General features: G+C 43.1%; 2 protein-coding genes across 3 annotated transcripts; one reads left to right on the top strand and one right to left on the bottom strand.

The window, feature by feature from the left end:
* Positions 1-1,815: 1,815 nt before the first annotated feature.
* Positions 1,816-7,008, bottom strand: sra1 (steroid receptor RNA activator 1). 2 transcript variants are annotated; one of them, XM_068725254.1, is made up of 6 exons: positions 6,785-7,008; positions 5,941-6,048; positions 3,592-3,678; positions 3,370-3,524; positions 2,711-2,819; positions 1,816-2,618 (listed from the first exon to the last, which is right to left on the bottom strand). In XM_068725254.1, exons 1-6 carry the CDS (start codon positions 6,807-6,809, stop codon positions 2,143-2,145), a joined length of 960 nt encoding a protein of 319 aa, XP_068581355.1. In that variant the 5' UTR covers positions 6,810-7,008; the 3' UTR covers positions 1,816-2,142. The 2 variants fall into 2 exon arrangements, with proteins under 2 accessions (XP_068581355.1, XP_068581356.1); XM_068725255.1 differs by having other exon boundaries at positions 6,799-7,008.
* Positions 7,009-8,150: 1,142 nt separating this feature from the next.
* On the top strand, positions 8,151-16,089 carry apbb3 (amyloid beta (A4) precursor protein-binding, family B, member 3). The gene is made up of 12 exons (XM_068725257.1): positions 8,151-8,568; positions 10,394-10,557; positions 10,917-10,972; positions 11,104-11,152; positions 12,056-12,205; positions 12,354-12,481; positions 13,132-13,246; positions 13,337-13,418; positions 13,497-13,580; positions 13,812-13,927; positions 14,019-14,198; positions 14,302-16,089. The coding sequence occupies exons 1-12, from the start codon at positions 8,502-8,504 to the stop codon at positions 14,554-14,556; spliced, it is 1,446 nt and encodes a 481-aa protein (XP_068581358.1). The 5' UTR covers positions 8,151-8,501; the 3' UTR covers positions 14,557-16,089.
* The last annotated feature ends 1,100 nt before the right edge of the window (positions 16,090-17,189 follow it).

Here is a 17,189-nt window from a genome sequence, read left to right as displayed (position 1 = left end):
TACTGCAAATATATCTACTGCAATACTGTGAATATATATAGTACAATACTGCAAATATTACTACTTACTGATATTTCAGAGTCATAGTCGTGGTTATATATTGTATAACTTACTGATATTACAGAGTCTTGGTTGGGGTTATAGATAGTTTTTGATAGAAACAATTATGTTTGGTTGTTTCTGGTTTTAATATTCCGAGTAGTGTTTTATTTGTGTCGGCCGGAGGGAGAGACCTGTCTCTTCTTCTTCTGTCTATTTTTAGGTTTGTTTGCCTCTTTCTGTTTCTCTCTCTGTCTTTCTGTCACTCATGTTTTCTGCTTGGTTTCCTCTTTTCGAGCCTCCTCCTCCTCTCTAAGGAGGAAGAGGAGGAGGAGATCTGATTGGTCAGCAGAGTTCAGACTGATCTCTCTGCAGCTGGAGTCAAACTATTGAAACTATGAATGAAAAACAAAGTTCCAACATGACGGACAGAAAACAGCTGAAAGTGTTTTATGAAGCAACCAGGTCCACATGTATGATTTGTGTTTCTTAGTGTGTAAAAGCTGCTTCCTGTTTCACCCTAACAGCACTGGGAGCACTGGGCTGGTAAGAAAACATATGTGACAACATATGGTGAGTTCTGATTGGTTAGCTCTGCAGCGGAGATCAACACTAACACAACATGATGACAGCAGCTTTATAAACTGAAACAGATGTGACACTTTTACCTGTTTGTTGATCCATCAAATATCATCAAGAGTAAAGGAGATGAAACTGCTCAAGAGAAGGATTCTGTTTGAAGAGAAAGTCAATCAAACTGATGAATATAAAAAGGTACAAAGAGACAAAGAGAAGCAAAACAACCACAAAGAGAAGTAAAACAACCACAAAGAGACGCAAAACAACCACAGAAAGACGCAAAACAACCACAAAGAAAAGCAAAACCACAAAGAGACGCAAAACAACCACAAAGAGAAGCAAAACAACCACAAAGAGACGCAAAACAACCACAGAAAGACGCAAAACAACCACAAAGAAAAGCAAAACCACAAAGAGACACAAAACAACCACAAAGAGAAGTAAAACAACCACAAAGACAAGCAAAACAACCAGAAAGAGAAGTAAAACAACCACAAAGAGACGCAAAACAACCACAAGGAGACGCAAAACAACCACAAAGAGAACACAAAAAACAACCACAAAGAGAACACAAAACAACCACAAAGAGACACAAAACAACCACAAAGAGACGCAAAACAACCACAAAGAGATGCAAAACAACCACAAAGAGACGCAAAACAACCACAAAGAGACGCAAAACAACCACAAAGAGAACACACATTAAACAGTTTGACACACACACACACACACACACACACACACACACACACACACACACACACACACACACACACACACACACACACACACACACACACATCCCTGAGTGGACTGCTGTCCTCTGCTGCCACCTGCTGGTCACATCTCAACACTGCAGAAACCTGCTGCTGTTAAATTTATATAATCTTAAATAATTAAAAGTTTATAATAATCTGGTTGTACGTCTTCTGAACACATGTGTACAAAGAAACTGTGTTTGTAGGTTATCTCATTTTAATCTGAACTCTGCCTCTTTCTTTTAGTTACGACCTGAATCCGACTCTTTGACATAATTTATAATGAATCTCCATGTTGATGTCGACGTCCTCTAACAATCACTTCTACTATCGAGAACGAGGACTCAGACATGTTTCTGTTGTTCTTCTGTAGACTCTGCATCAGGTCTACAGGGTCGGGGTCTGGTCCCTGAAGAATAAAGACAAGAAGACATTCAGACAGAAGAGAACAGATTTATTTCATTCATTGGTGTAAACATCACATTACTTTAGATCCTTATAAAGGTTGAGAGTCCAGAAACATGACAGACGTGGTCCAGAGTCTACAGTCTATGTGGGGTCCAGAGAGTCCAGGAATCCACGTCAGGAGACCAGAGTCCAGAGCGAACCCTCTGTAGAGGAGCCTCAGTTTGAAACGCTCTAGAGTCCAGACAGCTCTGCTGAGATGTGAGAATGAATGTGAGGACTATCAGCACCAGATCCTGGTTTTGGTTAAAATAGTCAAATTTTGGTGAGAGTAGAAAGAAACATGCCGATCCCTGCAGGATTAACAGTCCTGGACTGGCGCTACAGGGTCCTGGACTGGTGCTGCAGGGTCTTGGACTGATGCTGCAAGGTCCTGGACCGGTGCTGCAGGGTCCTGGACCGATGTTGCAAGGTCCTGGATCGGTGCTGCAGGGTCCTGGACCGATGCTGCAGGGTCCTGGACCGGTGCTACAGAGCCCTGGACCGGTGCTGCAAAGTCCTGGACCGGTGCTACAGAGCCCTGGACCGGTGCTGCAAAGTCCTGGACCGGTGCTGCAGAGTCTTGGACCGATGCAGCAAGGTCCTGGACTGGTGCTGCAGAGTCCTGGACTGGTCCTGGAGGTTTCCGAAGTGGTTCTAAAAGTTCTGGATTCAGTTTTCGGGTCTCAGCGATGAGTCGTTTGACACCGACCATCCATTGGCTGACTTCAGTCACATGATCGACCATCAGAGAGCGATGGATCTCATCAGCTGAGTCCCAGTGACCAGCCTGTAACTCTGAGAGACAGACAGACAGGCAGACAGACAGGTCAGTCTACAGACACACAGGCGTTGAGGCAGACAGACAGGTGGATGGTGAGACAGGTTACCGAGAGACAGAGTGTCCATGCGTCTCCTCACAGGTTGGCTCAGTCTACCTGACGTCCAGCTGTCCTCCAGGAGGCGGAGCCTCTTTGCCACGTCACTACACACCTGGTCCTACACACAGATAACAAAATAAAAGTCTTCAGATGAATTTAACAAAATAAAATTCTTTTGATTAATTTAACAAAATAAAAGTCTTCAGATTAATTTAACAACATAAAAGTCTTCTGATGAATTTAACAAAATAAAAGTCTTCAGATGCATTTTAACAAAATAAAAGTCTTTTGATTAATTTAACAAAATAAAAGTCTTCAGATTAATTTAACAACATAAAAGTCTTCTGATGAATTTAACAAAATAAAAGTCTTCAGATGAATTTTAACAAAATAAAAGTCTTTTGATTAATTTAACAAAATAAAAGTCTTCAGATTAATTTAACAACATAAAAGTCTTCTGATGAATTTAACAAAATAAAAGTCTTCAGATGAATTTTAACAAAATAAGTCTTCAGATTAATTTAACAAAAATAAAAGTCTTCAGAAAATTTAACAAAATAAAAGTCTTCTGATGAATTTAACAAAATAATAATCTTCAAATGAATTTTAACAAAATAAAAGTCTTCAGATTAATTTAACAAAATAAAAGTCTTCAGGTTCAGACTCACCTTAACAGTCGCTCTACAGGCATCAAGTGCTCGGCTCAACACCGACACAACGCCCTCTACGTCCGGCTCGCTCTCTGATTGGCTGTCGTCTCTCTGACTTCTCATTGGTCCCAGAGGGGGAGGGGGCGTGGCCACACAGCCAAGAGGAGGACGAGCTGCAGGAAGAGGAGGAGTCAGTCAATCAGGCTTCAATCACTAAACCCTTCTTCTTTTGCTCCTTACCTGAGTGTAGAGGGGGCGGAGCTACACCACCTGGAGGTGGAGCCAGAGGATTGGAAGAGGGAGGGGTCATGGGGGGGGCTCCTGCACCTGAGGACCAATCAGAGACAAGATGCTTGATATTGTGTGTGTGCGTGTGTGTGTGTGTGTGTGTGTGTGTGTGTGTGTGTGTGTGTGTGTGTGTGTGTGTGTGTGTGTGTATATATATATATATATATATAAAAATGCTGGGCAACGATTACATTTTTTAATCGTGATTAATCGCATGATTATGCGTAAAATTCAATAATGAATTCAAAAGTAGTGTATTGTGTACTTTTATTTTAAAGTACTGCTGTATGAACAAAAGTACAATAACATTTGGTTTGAACCACTTTAAACAGATCAGGTCCTTTTTAACAGCAGTGTTCTTCACACAGTATCAGTTAAAATACAGTTATAATGATTCTGATCATAGATATTCAGTGTTCACAACTTTATCTTGATGTGTAATAGATGATATTTAAATATACACCTTGAAAACTGAAAACTTATCTACGTCATGTTTTTTTCATTTTTTTATGTTTGTTAAATTCTCAGTAGCGATAACTAAATGATGCTTATTATACATATTACAAACAAAAACACTTTAAAAACTTTACAAAATTATTTAAAGTAATCATTTATTTTTTGCTTTTTTTGGTATTTTGGTCAGAAAAACATGCAACACTGAGTACCGTGTACTATGTGTGGTATTAGTTATAAATGTACGTTGGTACATAGAGGGTGATAAGAAGCTGTAAGCCTAAATACACAGTGCTGTGAAAAAGTATTTGCCCCCTTCCTGGTTTCTTATTTTTTGCATATTTGTCACACTTAAATGTTTCAGATCATCAAACATATTTTAATATTAGTCAAAGATAACCAGAGTAAATACAAAATGCAGTTTTTAGATGATTTCATTTATTAAGGGAGTAAAGCTATCCAAACCTACTTGGCCCTGTGTGAAAAACTAATTGCCCCTTAAACCTGATAACTGGTTTTGTCACCCTTGGCGGCAACAATTGCAATCCAGCGTTTGCGATAACTGACAATGAGTCTTTCATGTCGCTGTGGAAGAATTTTGGCCCACTGTTATTTGCAGAATTGTTTTAATTCAGCCACATTGGATGGTTTTCGATCAGAAACGGCTCGTTGAAGCTCAGCCACAGCATCTCAATCAGATTTAAGTCCAGACTTTGACTAGGACACTCCAGAACCTTCTTTTTGCTTTTGTTGAGCCATTCAGAGGTGGACTTGCTGGACTTGCTGGTGTGTTTTGGATCATTGTCCTGCTGCAGAACCAAAGTGTGCTTGAGCTTGAGGTCACGAACTGATGGCCGGACATTCTCCTTCAGGAGGTTCTGGTAGACAGCAGAACTCATGGTTCTGTAAATTATGGAAAGTCGTCCAGGTCCTGAAGCTGCAAAGCAGCCCCAGACCATCACACCACCACCACCACCACCACCATGTGTGACTGTTGGTATGATGTTGTTTTTATGAAATGCTGTGTCAGTTTTACTCCAGATGTAACGGGACCACACCTTCCAAAAAGTTCAACTTTTGTCTCGTCAGTCCACAGAATATTTGCCCAAAAGTCTCGGGGATCATCAAGATGTTTTTTGGTAAATGTGAGACGAGTCTTTGTGTTCTTTTTGCTCAGCAGTGTCTTTCTCCTCAGAACTGTCCCATGATGCTATTTGTGCTCAGTCTGTTTCTTATTGTTGAATCATGAACACTGACCTTAACTGAGGAGACTGAGGCCTGAAGTTCTTCACATGTTGTTCTGGGGTCTTTCCAGACTGATTCATGTCAGTTACTTTGTTTCTCATCTGTTCTTGAATTTCTTTAGATGATGTGTTGCTTTTTGAGATCTTTCAGCCGACTTTGTCAGACAGGTTCTATTTAAGTGATTTCTTGATTCAACAGGTCTGGCAGTAATCAGGCCTGGGTGTGGATCGTGAAATTGAACTCAGCTTTCCAAAAAAATCACAGTTGATTCATGATTTATCAAGGGGGGGCAATTACTTTTTCACACAGGGCCAAGTAGGTTTGGATAGCTTTTCTCCTTTAATAAATGAAATCATCATTTAAAAACTGCATTTTGTATTTACTTGGTTTATCTTTGTCTAATCTAAAAATTTGTTTGATGATCTGAAACATTTAAGTGTGACAAATATGCAAGAAAATAAGAAACCAGGAAGGGGGCAAATACTTTTTCACAGCACTGTGTGTGTGTGTGTGTGTGTGTGTATATATATATATATATATATATATATATATATATATATATATATATATATATAGGAAAGCAAACGAGGAGTGTTCTCTAACCTGCTGGTGGAGCAGCTCTCTTGTTCAGGAGGTTCCTCTGAGGCCCGCGGGACGTCTGGAGGCCGTATGAGAACTGAGGGGGGTCGTTCCACCCACGCTCCTGATTACCTAGAGAGAGAGACAGGTTCATTACAGGAGAGAGAGAGAGAGAGAGAGAGAGACAGGTTCATTACAGGAGAGAGAGAGAGACAGGTTCATTACAGGAGAGAGACAGGTTCATTACAGGAGGGAGAGACAGGTTCATTACAGGTGGGAGAGAGACAGGTTCATTACAGGAGAGAAAGAGAGAGACAGGTTCATTACAGGAGAGAGAGAGAGACAGGTGCATTAGAGGAGAGAGAGAGAGAGAGGTTCATTACAGGAGAGAGAGAGACAGGTTCATTACAGGAGAGAGAGAGAGACAGGTTCATTACAGGAGAGAGAGAGACAGGTTCATTACAGGAGAGAAAGAGAGACAGGTTCATTACAGGAGAGAGAGAGAGAGAGACAGGTTCATTAAAGGAGAGAGAGAGAGAGACAGGTTCATTACACGAGAGAGAGACAGGTTCATTAGAGGAGAGAGAGAGACAGGTTCATTACAGGAGAGAGAGAGAGACAGGTTCATTACAGGAGAGAGAGAGAGAGAGAGAGAGAGAGAGAGAGAGAGAGAGAGAGAGAGAGAGAGAGAGACAGGTTTGTAGTATTGTCTTAATGAAAGACAATAACTTAAGGAAACGTTTGAATTCGTTGAACCGTGAAGATAAAAACATCAACAGTTATAAACATCCGGTCTCGTGCTAACATCTAGCTTAGCAGCACTTAAAGACGTTGTTACCGATAGTAACTTTATGAAGATAACTCTCACCTGGTTTAACGTACCTGTCCTCCATGTTGGACTCCACCGTGTCAGATCACCAACGTCACAGCGTCTTCTTCCCGGTGACGACACTAAGCTAATGGCTAGGCTAACAGCTAGGCTAACGGCTAAGCTAACCCAAAGAGTTTAGAACGTAAATGTTTTCCGGTAACTTTGAGTGTGAAGCGCTTCTGACACAGAACGTTACCGTGTTATCTCGATCCTACACACGTAACGTCACCCGGAAGAAACAACGACAGAACTTCCGCTCAGACTTTCAGAATAAGACTTGTTTTGAATATATTGTATGAATGCTTTCTGTGTAGTGACATTTGTTTATCTTTCTGCTCCGGTTGTAACATGTTAACATTTAATAAACATAACAATAAGAACAACTGACTGAATGTTTGGATGAAGTTATTCTTCGTAGTACTTTCTTGTATCTCACTCTCTACAGTTACAATACACTTTAGGCTTTTACTTTCTAGGAAACCTGGTGTGACTTCCTGCGATTATTATTGAGCTTCACGTGCTCCTTTTGTCGTCAAAACACTTCCGGGACACGTGGCCACTCCCTTGACGTCATCCTGTGAGTGTCAGGTGATTCTTTTTATTTGATTTTTTTAAACAGTGATGTTTGAAGTTAAAGCAAAATAAAATATGTTCAATCAGAAGATTTGAATACATTTAAATCCACATCCTCAAGTATAAATTAATGAATAAATAAATAAACAAACAAACAAACAAACAACTAAATGAGTGAATAAATCAAAAAACATAAATAAATGAATAGATCAATTAATAAAATAAATAAATACATAATACATAATAAATAAATACATAAAACATAATAAATACATAAACAATACATAATACATAAATAATAACTAATAAATAAACAACAAATAAATAATAAACAATACATAACAAATAATAAATAAATAAAGGAAAAACAAAACATGACAAATAACAAAACATATTTAAACTAAACAATTTACAGTGTTGATTTTCACTTGAACATTTACATTAGTTTTGTTTTTACAGATTTTACTTCCTCAGTAAAAAAATAAATAAAATAATTTTCAGGTTTTTATCTCTGAGGAAATATTTAAAAAGTTCACACACATGAGGTACTTGTACTTTACTTAGTATTTACTGAGCGTTTCCATTTTATACTACGTTATACTTCTCTTCCACTACATCTCAAAGGAACATATTTCACTTTTGGTTCATCTACAGATTCATATCAATATTTAACACGTGTGATCGTTAAAGTCATCTTTTACAATGAAGGTCGAGAGGGAGGGGAGTGATGACATCACCAGGGGGAGGAGAGAGAGGAGGAGACGAGGAGAGAGAGGAGAGAGAGAGAGAGAGAGAGAGGAGAGGAGAGAGCAGCATCCTTTATCACACAGAGAGGAGAGAGGAGGGATGAACGAGAGGAGAGAGAGAGACGGAAATAAAACGAAGAAGAAGAAGAAGAAGACTGATGGTGTCGTCTGAGAGAAGGACGAGAGACACAGAGACAGACAGACAGACAGACAGACAGACAGACAGAGAGAGAGAGAGAGAGAGAGAGAGAGAGAGAGAGAGAGAGACAGGCAGCAGGAGGCTTTAACTGTCCGCTATCTGGGCCTCTGACTGTGTGTGTGTGTGTGTGTGTGTGTGTGTGTGTGTGTGTGTGTGTGTGTGTGTGGTGGAGGGCGATCAGCTGATTGGACCACACATGTTGGAGGGCGGAGCCATGATGGGCAAAGATTACATGTTGGCCATCCTCATAGTCAACTATGACGGTGAGACACACACACACTCACTCACTCTCTCTCTCTCTCTCTCTCTCTCTCTCTCTCTCTCTCTCTCTCTCTCTCTCTCTCTCTCTCTCTCTCTCTCTCTCTCTCACACACACACACACACACACACACACACACACACACACACACACACACACACACACACTAGCGTCCCTGTAATCCTCCTTAGGAGGACGGTCCTGCGGTTTATCACAGGCCGTCACCTGACACCTGTCGGAACGTCACGTTGGCAACCGACCAATCACAGCTCGCCGTCGTCCACGACACGCGTGCAACAAAAACCCTCAATAGCAAACAGTTTGTCCCTGTTGTTGTTTATCAGTACGTAGACGTAGCCTCTCTGTTTATCTGTACGTAGACGTAGACTCTCTGTTTATCTGTACGTAGACGTAGACTCTCTGTTTATCTGTACGTAGACGTAGCCTCTCTGTTTATCTGTACGTAGACGTAGACTCTCTGTTCATCTGTACGTAGACGTAGACTCTCTGTTTATCTGTACGTAGACGTAGCCTCTGTTTATCTGTACGTAGACGTACCTTCTCTGTTCATCTGTACGTAGACGTAGACTCTCTGTTTATCTGTACGTAGACGTAGCCTCTCTGTTTATCTGTACGTAGACGTAGCCTCTGTTTATCTGTACGTAGACGTAGACTCTCTGTTTATCTGTATGTAGACGTAGCCTCTGTTTATCTGTACGTAGACGTAGACTCTCTGTTTATCTGTACGTAGACGTAGCCTCTGTTTATCTGTACGTAGACGTAGCTTCTCTGTTTATCTGTACGTAGACGTAGCCTCTGTTTATCTGTACGTAGACGTAGACTCTCTGTTCATCTGTACGTAGACGTAGACTCTCTGTTTATCTGTACGTAGACGTAGCCTCTCTGTTTATCTGTACGTAGTCGTAGCCTCTCTGTTTATCTGTACGTAGACGTAGCCTCTCTGTTTATCTGTACGTAGACGTAGACTCTCTGTTCATCTGTACGTAGACGTAGCCTCTGTTTATCTGTACGTAGACGTAGACTCTCTGTTTATCTGTATGTAGACGTAGCCTCTGTTTATCTGTACGTAGACGTAGACTCTCTGTTTATCTGTACGTAGACGTAGCCTCTGTTTATCTGTACGTAGACGTAGCTTCTCTGTTTATCTGTACGTAGACGTAGCCTCTGTTTATCTGTACGTAGACGTAGACTCTCTGTTCATCTGTACGTAGACGTAGACTCTCTGTTTATCTGTACGTAGACGTAGCCTCTCTGTTTATCTGTACGTAGTCGTAGCCTCTCTGTTTATCTGTACGTAGACGTAGCCTCTCTGTTTATCTGTACGTAGACGTAGCCTCTCTGTTTATCTGTACGTAGACGTAGCCTCTGTTTATCTGTACGTAGACGTAGACTCTCTGTTTATCTGTACGTAGACGTAGCCTCTGTTTATCTGTACGTAGACGTAGCCTCTCTGTTTATCTGTACGTAGACGTAGACTCTCTGTTCATCTGTACGTAGACGTAGACTCTCTGTTTATCTGTTTGTAGTTGTAGCCTCTCTGTTCATCGGTTGTTTGTTCTGTAGGTTCAGCTGCATTGAACGCTGGCCCCCCCCTCCAGTCATATCTTTGTCTCTAAATCAGCTGATTCAGCACTTTATGTCTCTTAGTGTTTATTAATAATTCAGATCTTCTTCAGTTTCCTCTCATCTTTCAACTTTTCCTGCACTGTATGACCTCTGGTCACTTTGTACATAAATACACAAATACATATATACTTATATATATATATATATGTAAGTATATATGTATTTGTTTTTGTTGTCTGCAGACAACATCTGGACAGACCAGAACCTGCTCCTAGATCCAGATCTTCCCTCTGGATGGAGAACCATCAAAGACTCCACAGGAACGTACTACTGGCATGTTCCTACGGGGGCCACCCAGTGGCAGCACCCCCGCCTCAGTGGGACGGCCCAGCTGCTGGACACACAGGTTAACTAGTCATGTTAACTAACCTAGGAACTAGTCAGTATGAATGAAACTAGTCAGTCTAAATGAAACTAGTCAATGTGAATTATACTAGTCAGACTAAATTTAACTAGTTAGGTTAAATTAAACTAGTCAGTGTAAAGTATACTAGTTAATGTGAATTATACTAGTCAGTCTACATTTGACTAGTCAGTGTGAATTAAACTAGTTAGTGTAAATTAAGATAGTCAGTCTTAATCAAATTAAACTAGTCAGACTAAATTAAACTAGTTAGTATAAATTAAACTAGTTACCAGTTAGTTAGCTCCGATTAGCATGTTTTTCTGAATATTGCCTTCTTCTGTGGTGTTTTATCTCGGCAGGAGGAGGCTGGACAGCAGAATGTCAACGAAGAGACAGACGGACCACCTGAGGCCAGGTACACACACTCACTCACTCACTCACTCACTCACTCACTCACTCACTCACTCACTCACTCACTCTCACACACACACACACACACACACACACACACTGTACAGTTTATATGAATTGTGTTTTTTCACTCAGGTCTTCGTGGCATGAAGATTATCTCACGTACCACGACCCAAACTCTAAGGTAACAACAACAACAACAACAATAACAATAACAACAATAACAACAGTGTTATCGTGATTTAGTGAGTAACATAGTTAAAGTGAAATCATGGTGGAATCAGCTAGCTAGCCAACGAGCTAACGTGCTAACTAGCTGTTAAGTCCAGTGAAATGAGTATGACTGGACTCAACAGCCACAGACATGTCTTATTTGCAGGGTCGAGGACCTTCAGACAAAACTCTGTGATTCGGTTCCTCTTTATGAACATTTAAAGCTGAATCTGATGACATCATCAGCTGTGATGTCAGAGGAGGTCAAAGATGACATCATGTTAAAATAAACAAAGTGAGAGCAGGAGGGATCTGTAATCTCCTTTAATCTCTCTCTCCTGGTCTGTGACTACATTAATCTGATTCAATCTGTCTCGCTACCTGTCTGTCTGTCTCTGTACCTGTCTCCCTGTCTGTCTCTCTACCTGTCTGTCTCTCTCTGTACCTGTCTGTCTGTCTCTCTACCTGTCTGTCTGTCTGCCTCTGTACCTGTCTGTCTCTCTCTGTACCTGTCTGTCTGTCTGCCTCTGTACCTGTCTGTCTGCCTCTGTACCTGTCTGTCTGTCTCTCTACCTGTCTGTCTGTCTCTGTACCTGTCTGTCTCTCTCTGTATCTGTCTGTCTGTCTCTCTACCTGTCTCCCTGTCTCTCTCTACCTGTCTGTCTGTCTGTCTGTCTGTCTGTCTGTCTCTCTACCTGTCTGTCTCTCTCTTTACCTGTCTCCCTGTCTGTCTGTCTCTCTACCTGTCTGTCTCTCTCTTTACCTGTCTCCCTGTCTGTCTGTCTGTCTGTCTGTCTGTCTCTCTACCTGTCTGTCTCTCTCTTTACCTGTCTCCCTGTCTGTCTGTCTGTCTCTCTACCTGTCTGTCTCTCAGTGTTTTGCAGTGCGCTCTCTGGGCTGGCTGGAGGTGGAGGAGGAGGACCTGTCTCCTGGTCGCAGCAGTCTCGCTGTCAGTAACGTCATCCAGCAGCTGTCTCACTGCAGCAGCCCGGAGCAGAGAGACAGGCAGGGGGCCTGGGGGGAGGTGAGAAAAGAGGGGGAGGGAGGAGGAGCTTGTTTTCTGAGTTTTAAATGTCAGACAGACTCTGAGGAACTAGCTTCAGGATCTAGATCACACCTGTAGTACACTGACCCGTCTGTCTCTCTGCCTCTACCTGTCTGTCTGTCTGCAGGGTAGGGAGATGATGCTGGTTCTGAAGAAGGACACTCTGACTCTGTTGGACCCTTTAGACCACACCCCCCTGCACTGTCAGCCAATCATCAACATCCGTGTGTGGGGGGTGGGCTGCAACAATGGCAGGTGAGCCAATCAGACCGCGTACACCTGTCCAATAAACATGAGACAGAGGTGGAGGAGCTAGGCTAACAGTTCCCCCTGCTTCCAGTCTTTGCGCTAAGCTAGGCTAACAGTTTCCCACTGCTTTCAGTCTTTGCGCTAAGCTAGGCTAACACTTCCCCCTGCATCCACACTGTGTGCTAAGCTAAGCTAACAGTTCTCTCTGCTTCCAGCCTTTTTGCTTAGCCTAGCTTAGCACAAAGACTGGAGGCAGGGGGAAGCTAGGCTAGCAGCATGCGCTCACAGCTGGATGTTTCTGCATGCTAAGATGTAAGAATCAAACTCACCTTTCACTTTGTTTACCTGTCTGTGTGCACTAACGCTGTCACTCTCTCTGTTTCTTTAACACGCCCCTCCCCTCCCTCCCCCCCGCCCCCCCACTCCTCCACCTGGGCAGGGACAGGTAAACCTCTACCTTTAACTTTACCTCTTCATACACCTCCTCTATATGTCAGGGCCATTTATTGATCTCACCTTCTGATCACATGATCATGAGTCCATCAGCTGGTCGGCCACAACATGACAGTGCGCGCGCGCGTGTGTGTGTGTGTGTGTGTGTGTGTGTGTGCGTGCCTGCGTGCGTGCGTGCGTGCGTGGGTGGGTGGTGCGTTCAGGGACTTTGCGTTCGTGGCGGGCGATAAGGACAGCTGTGTGCTGAAGTGTCACGTGTTTCGCTGCGACGCTCCGGCCAAAACCATCGCCACGGCGCTGCATGAGATGTGCTCCAAGGTGAGTCCTTAAAATCACCTGTGTTTACCGTGTTAGCTTAGCATAGTTAGCATTAGCCAATTAGCCATCGTCGTGTTGATTTCTCCGTAGATGATGTCAGAGAAGACGTTGATGAGGCCGTCTCGCTCGCTAACGATGGAGAGCATCTCACCTGAAGACCTGCCCAGACAAGGTGACTCACCTGTTCTCTGACATCACCTGCTGCTGTTCTCTGATTGGCTCCCTGCTGATTGTCTGTTGCATGTTTCAGTGGAGTTTCTGGAGGCGGTGCGGCAGCAGGTCCAGAAGTTTGAGGTCCAGTACATTGGTAACCTGCCGGTGTCCAGAGCGATGGGTACACACACCTGAACACACCTGAACACACCTGTCACAGATGAACACACCTGAACACACCTGAACACACCTGACACACCTGAACACACCTGAACACACCTATCACAACTGAACACTTTGTTCTCTGGGTCTGTAGCTTCTGAATCATTTGTGTGTTTCCTGTAAAGAGTGATGATGTCATGAGGTGTGTTGTCCAGCAGGTGTCAGGACTTACCTGTAACCTGTGCTGCAGGTATGGAGGTGTTGAACCGAGCAATAGAAAGCATCATGAACTCCACAGACAGAGACGAGTGGGAGCCGACGGTGATCCACGTCACGGATAACATCCTGTCTCTGTGGAGGGGAGAGGTACCGCCATCACTACTACACCTCTGTTAGTCCACCTGGGGGGGGCGGAGCTCACTCTGTCTCCTCTCTCTTTCTCATTGGATCCCGACAGGAAGGGGAGGAGCCTCTGTGGGAGTGTCAGGTACGTTTCCTCACCTTCCTGGGCGTCGGCCACGACAGCCACACCTTCGCCGTGATCGTAGACGGCGGCACGCAGAGGTTCGAGTGTCACGTGTTCTGGTGTGAACCGGATGCTGGGATCCTGTCTGAGGCGGTCCAGGCGGCATGTATGGTGAGTAACACACCTGGACAGGTGAGCTCTCACCTGTACCTCAAGAGACCTTAAAGCACCTGATCTCTGAACCTGTTGGAACCGAGTCCTTCTTGTCCATCAGGTCCAGTACCAGAAGTGTCTGGTGGCTCAGACTCCTCCCCCGAGGACCAAGTCGTGGCGTGCGTCCTCATCTAAGGTCAAGCGGGCGAACTCCGTGGACTCCTTCCCTCCTCTCACCTCCCGTCTCCATGGCAACAGCAGCGGCAGCATGTTGATGCCCAGGATAACCAAGGGCAACGGCAACGGCAACGGCAACACGAGGAAGGGGATGCTGGCGTTCTTTGAAACTTTCCGTAAACAGGCCGCCACCTCCTAATGAGGGGGTGGGGCCACCGGAGAGACGAGGTCATCGGGTTGGTGATCCTCTGAGACTGAGATGTGTCAGAACGGATTCTACCGATTCTACCGCCTCCACGTCACCAGCAACACCTGGGAGACCACTGTGGCCTCTTGTTGCCTCCCTTCGTCTCCCGTTGCCTCCCCTCGCCTCTCGTTGTCTCCCCTCGTCTCCCTTTGCCTCTTGTTGTCTCCCCTCGTCTCCCATTGCCTTGTGTTGCCTCTCCTCCCGTTGCCTCTTGTTGTCTCCCCTCGTCTCCCGTTGCCTCTCGTTGTCTCCCCTCGTCTCCCTTTGCCTCCAGTTATTGGACCAGAAATTCTCCTGTTTGAACTCTCATCAGTCGTTAGCTTAGCTTATCTTAGCTTAGCAAGTAACAACTTGAAGGTTTAAGGATGCTAATGTGATGCTAATATGAAGCTAACGTGGGTTTTCCATGGACCAGGAACAATGAACAACTACTGGACCTTTAAACTCATGTTCTACTCCTCAGGATGATCGGGTCATGAATGTGAAACACATGAAGTGCAAACAACAACGAGGAGGATTCATGAAGAAGAAGAAAAGCTTCATATTCAGAGACATTTTAAAGTGTTTTGTAGCTGCAGGAAGTGAATGTGACCACCAGAGGGCAGGAATACTGACGTCATGTTTATTCATTGACCTGTTTCTTCTTCTTCTTCCTCTTCTTCTTCTTCTGTCTCATGGGACGGCAGGTAAGACGGCTCTGGAAGGTTCTACAAAGAGAAAAGAACAAGGTTATTTCTACAGAACATTTTAGACAAAATACAAATTATATAAAGTTGTTTTATCAAAATACTACAAGAACTAAGTCATCACTTTAGCAGAAAAAAAGCTGGAATGTTTTGAGAGAAAAAAGTTGCAGTAATTACAAAAAAGTTGCAATAAATATAAAAAAGTTGCAATAATTACAGAAAAAAGTTGCATTAGAGAAAGCATTGCAATAATTAGAGAAAACGAGTTGTAATAATTTGTGATAAAAGTTGTAATATTTGGACAAAAACATTTTCTAATGTTTCTAAAGAACTTTTTCTTGAAACATTAAAACTAATTCCAGACTTTCTTCTTAAATTCTGACTTTTTTTTTTAGAAACTTTGAAATCTTTCGACTCTTTTCTTGTTTTTTTCAGAGTTATGAATGTCCGTCATATGAAAGTTATTCAGAATACTTTAATTATAAATATATAAACTCTACAAAGAGTCCAGCATGTGTCTCATGGTGCATTAAAGGAACGACTGCTGAGCGGCTCCAGAACGCCTCATGAGCCGGTCCGTGAACGCACCACCAACAGATCTACATTTACTTTAGTGGAAGTCAACAGTTTGACTCTTTGAGGTTTGCATGAGGAGACCAGCTGCCTCCTGATTGGCTGCAGCGCCTGTAGATAGAAGCTTTGGCGTGTTTATCTCAGAGAGTTTTTCTGTCTTCGTGTCTGTATATCTGAAACAAACCGATGATGTCATGTAGAAAAGAACCAAAAATAAACAAACATAACGACTTCTGACACGTTTTCTCCTGTTTTTAAGTAGAAGTCAACATGCTAACAGCTACAAGTAGGCCTGTTTGATACTTTCTATCACATAAGAAGTACTCTGAACTGAACTACTAATAGTTTCTATCACATAAGAAGTACTCTGAACTACTGATACTGTTGTAAACAATGGAACACATTTTGTATCTTAATAGAATAACGTGCAAACTTTTCAAACCAAACTGCTTTCAGTCAAACCAGCGGTGGAGGAGTCTTCATCACTACGTTGATGCAGCGTGTGGAGGAGTCTTCATCACTACGTTGATGCAGCGTGTGGAGAAGTAGAGATAAACTAAAGACGAGCTAACAGACGCCACAGAGAAGTGGAGAGATACAAACTGAGGACGACTAGTGTTGAGAAGACGTGGGTCTGAGGAACGTTCTCAGGATCATGAATGACGTCACGTAGGAGCCTCCCTCCAGACGCACCATCAACAGAAGAACACACAAGTTGTACGAAGAGGAGAGGACTACAAAAGAGACGGAGTCACAACGCGCACCGGCCGTCTCTCACTGGAGACAACCGGACATCGCCGGGTAACCGTCGTCACCTCTGAGTTACGGTGCATTATGTTGATGAACAGTGGGATCTGCGTTCACATGCTCTGACTGTCATGAAGACAGAAGACACACATGTTGATGAAACGTGTGGAACATTGTGTTCATGTTGCACAGCAGTGGAATGTTTAAATAAAGTCACACACTGAGCACAGATAGTAGAAATATAACTGATACTGTGTGAAGAATACTGCTGTTAAAAAGAACCTGATCTGTTTAAAGTGATTCAAACCAAATGTTGCTGTACTTGTGTTCATATAGCAGTACTTTAAAATACAAGTGAGTAATACACTGCTTTTGAATTCATTACTTAACTTTAATAATCACAATTAATCACAGAAAATCATGTGATTAAAAATGTTAATCGTCTCAGGTGAGCTTGAGAGGTGTGTGTACACACACACACACACACACACACACACACACACACACACACACACACACACACACACACACACACACACACACACACACACACACACACACACACACACACACACACAC

Source organism: Cebidichthys violaceus, unplaced genomic scaffold (genome assembly GCF_023349555.1).
Source record: "Cebidichthys violaceus isolate CVI_PGR_0920_01 unplaced genomic scaffold, fCebVio1.0.p SCAF_347, whole genome shotgun sequence".
NCBI lineage: Eukaryota > Metazoa > Chordata > Actinopteri > Perciformes > Stichaeidae > Cebidichthys > Cebidichthys violaceus.
This window is presented reverse-complemented; position numbering and strand designations above follow the sequence as displayed.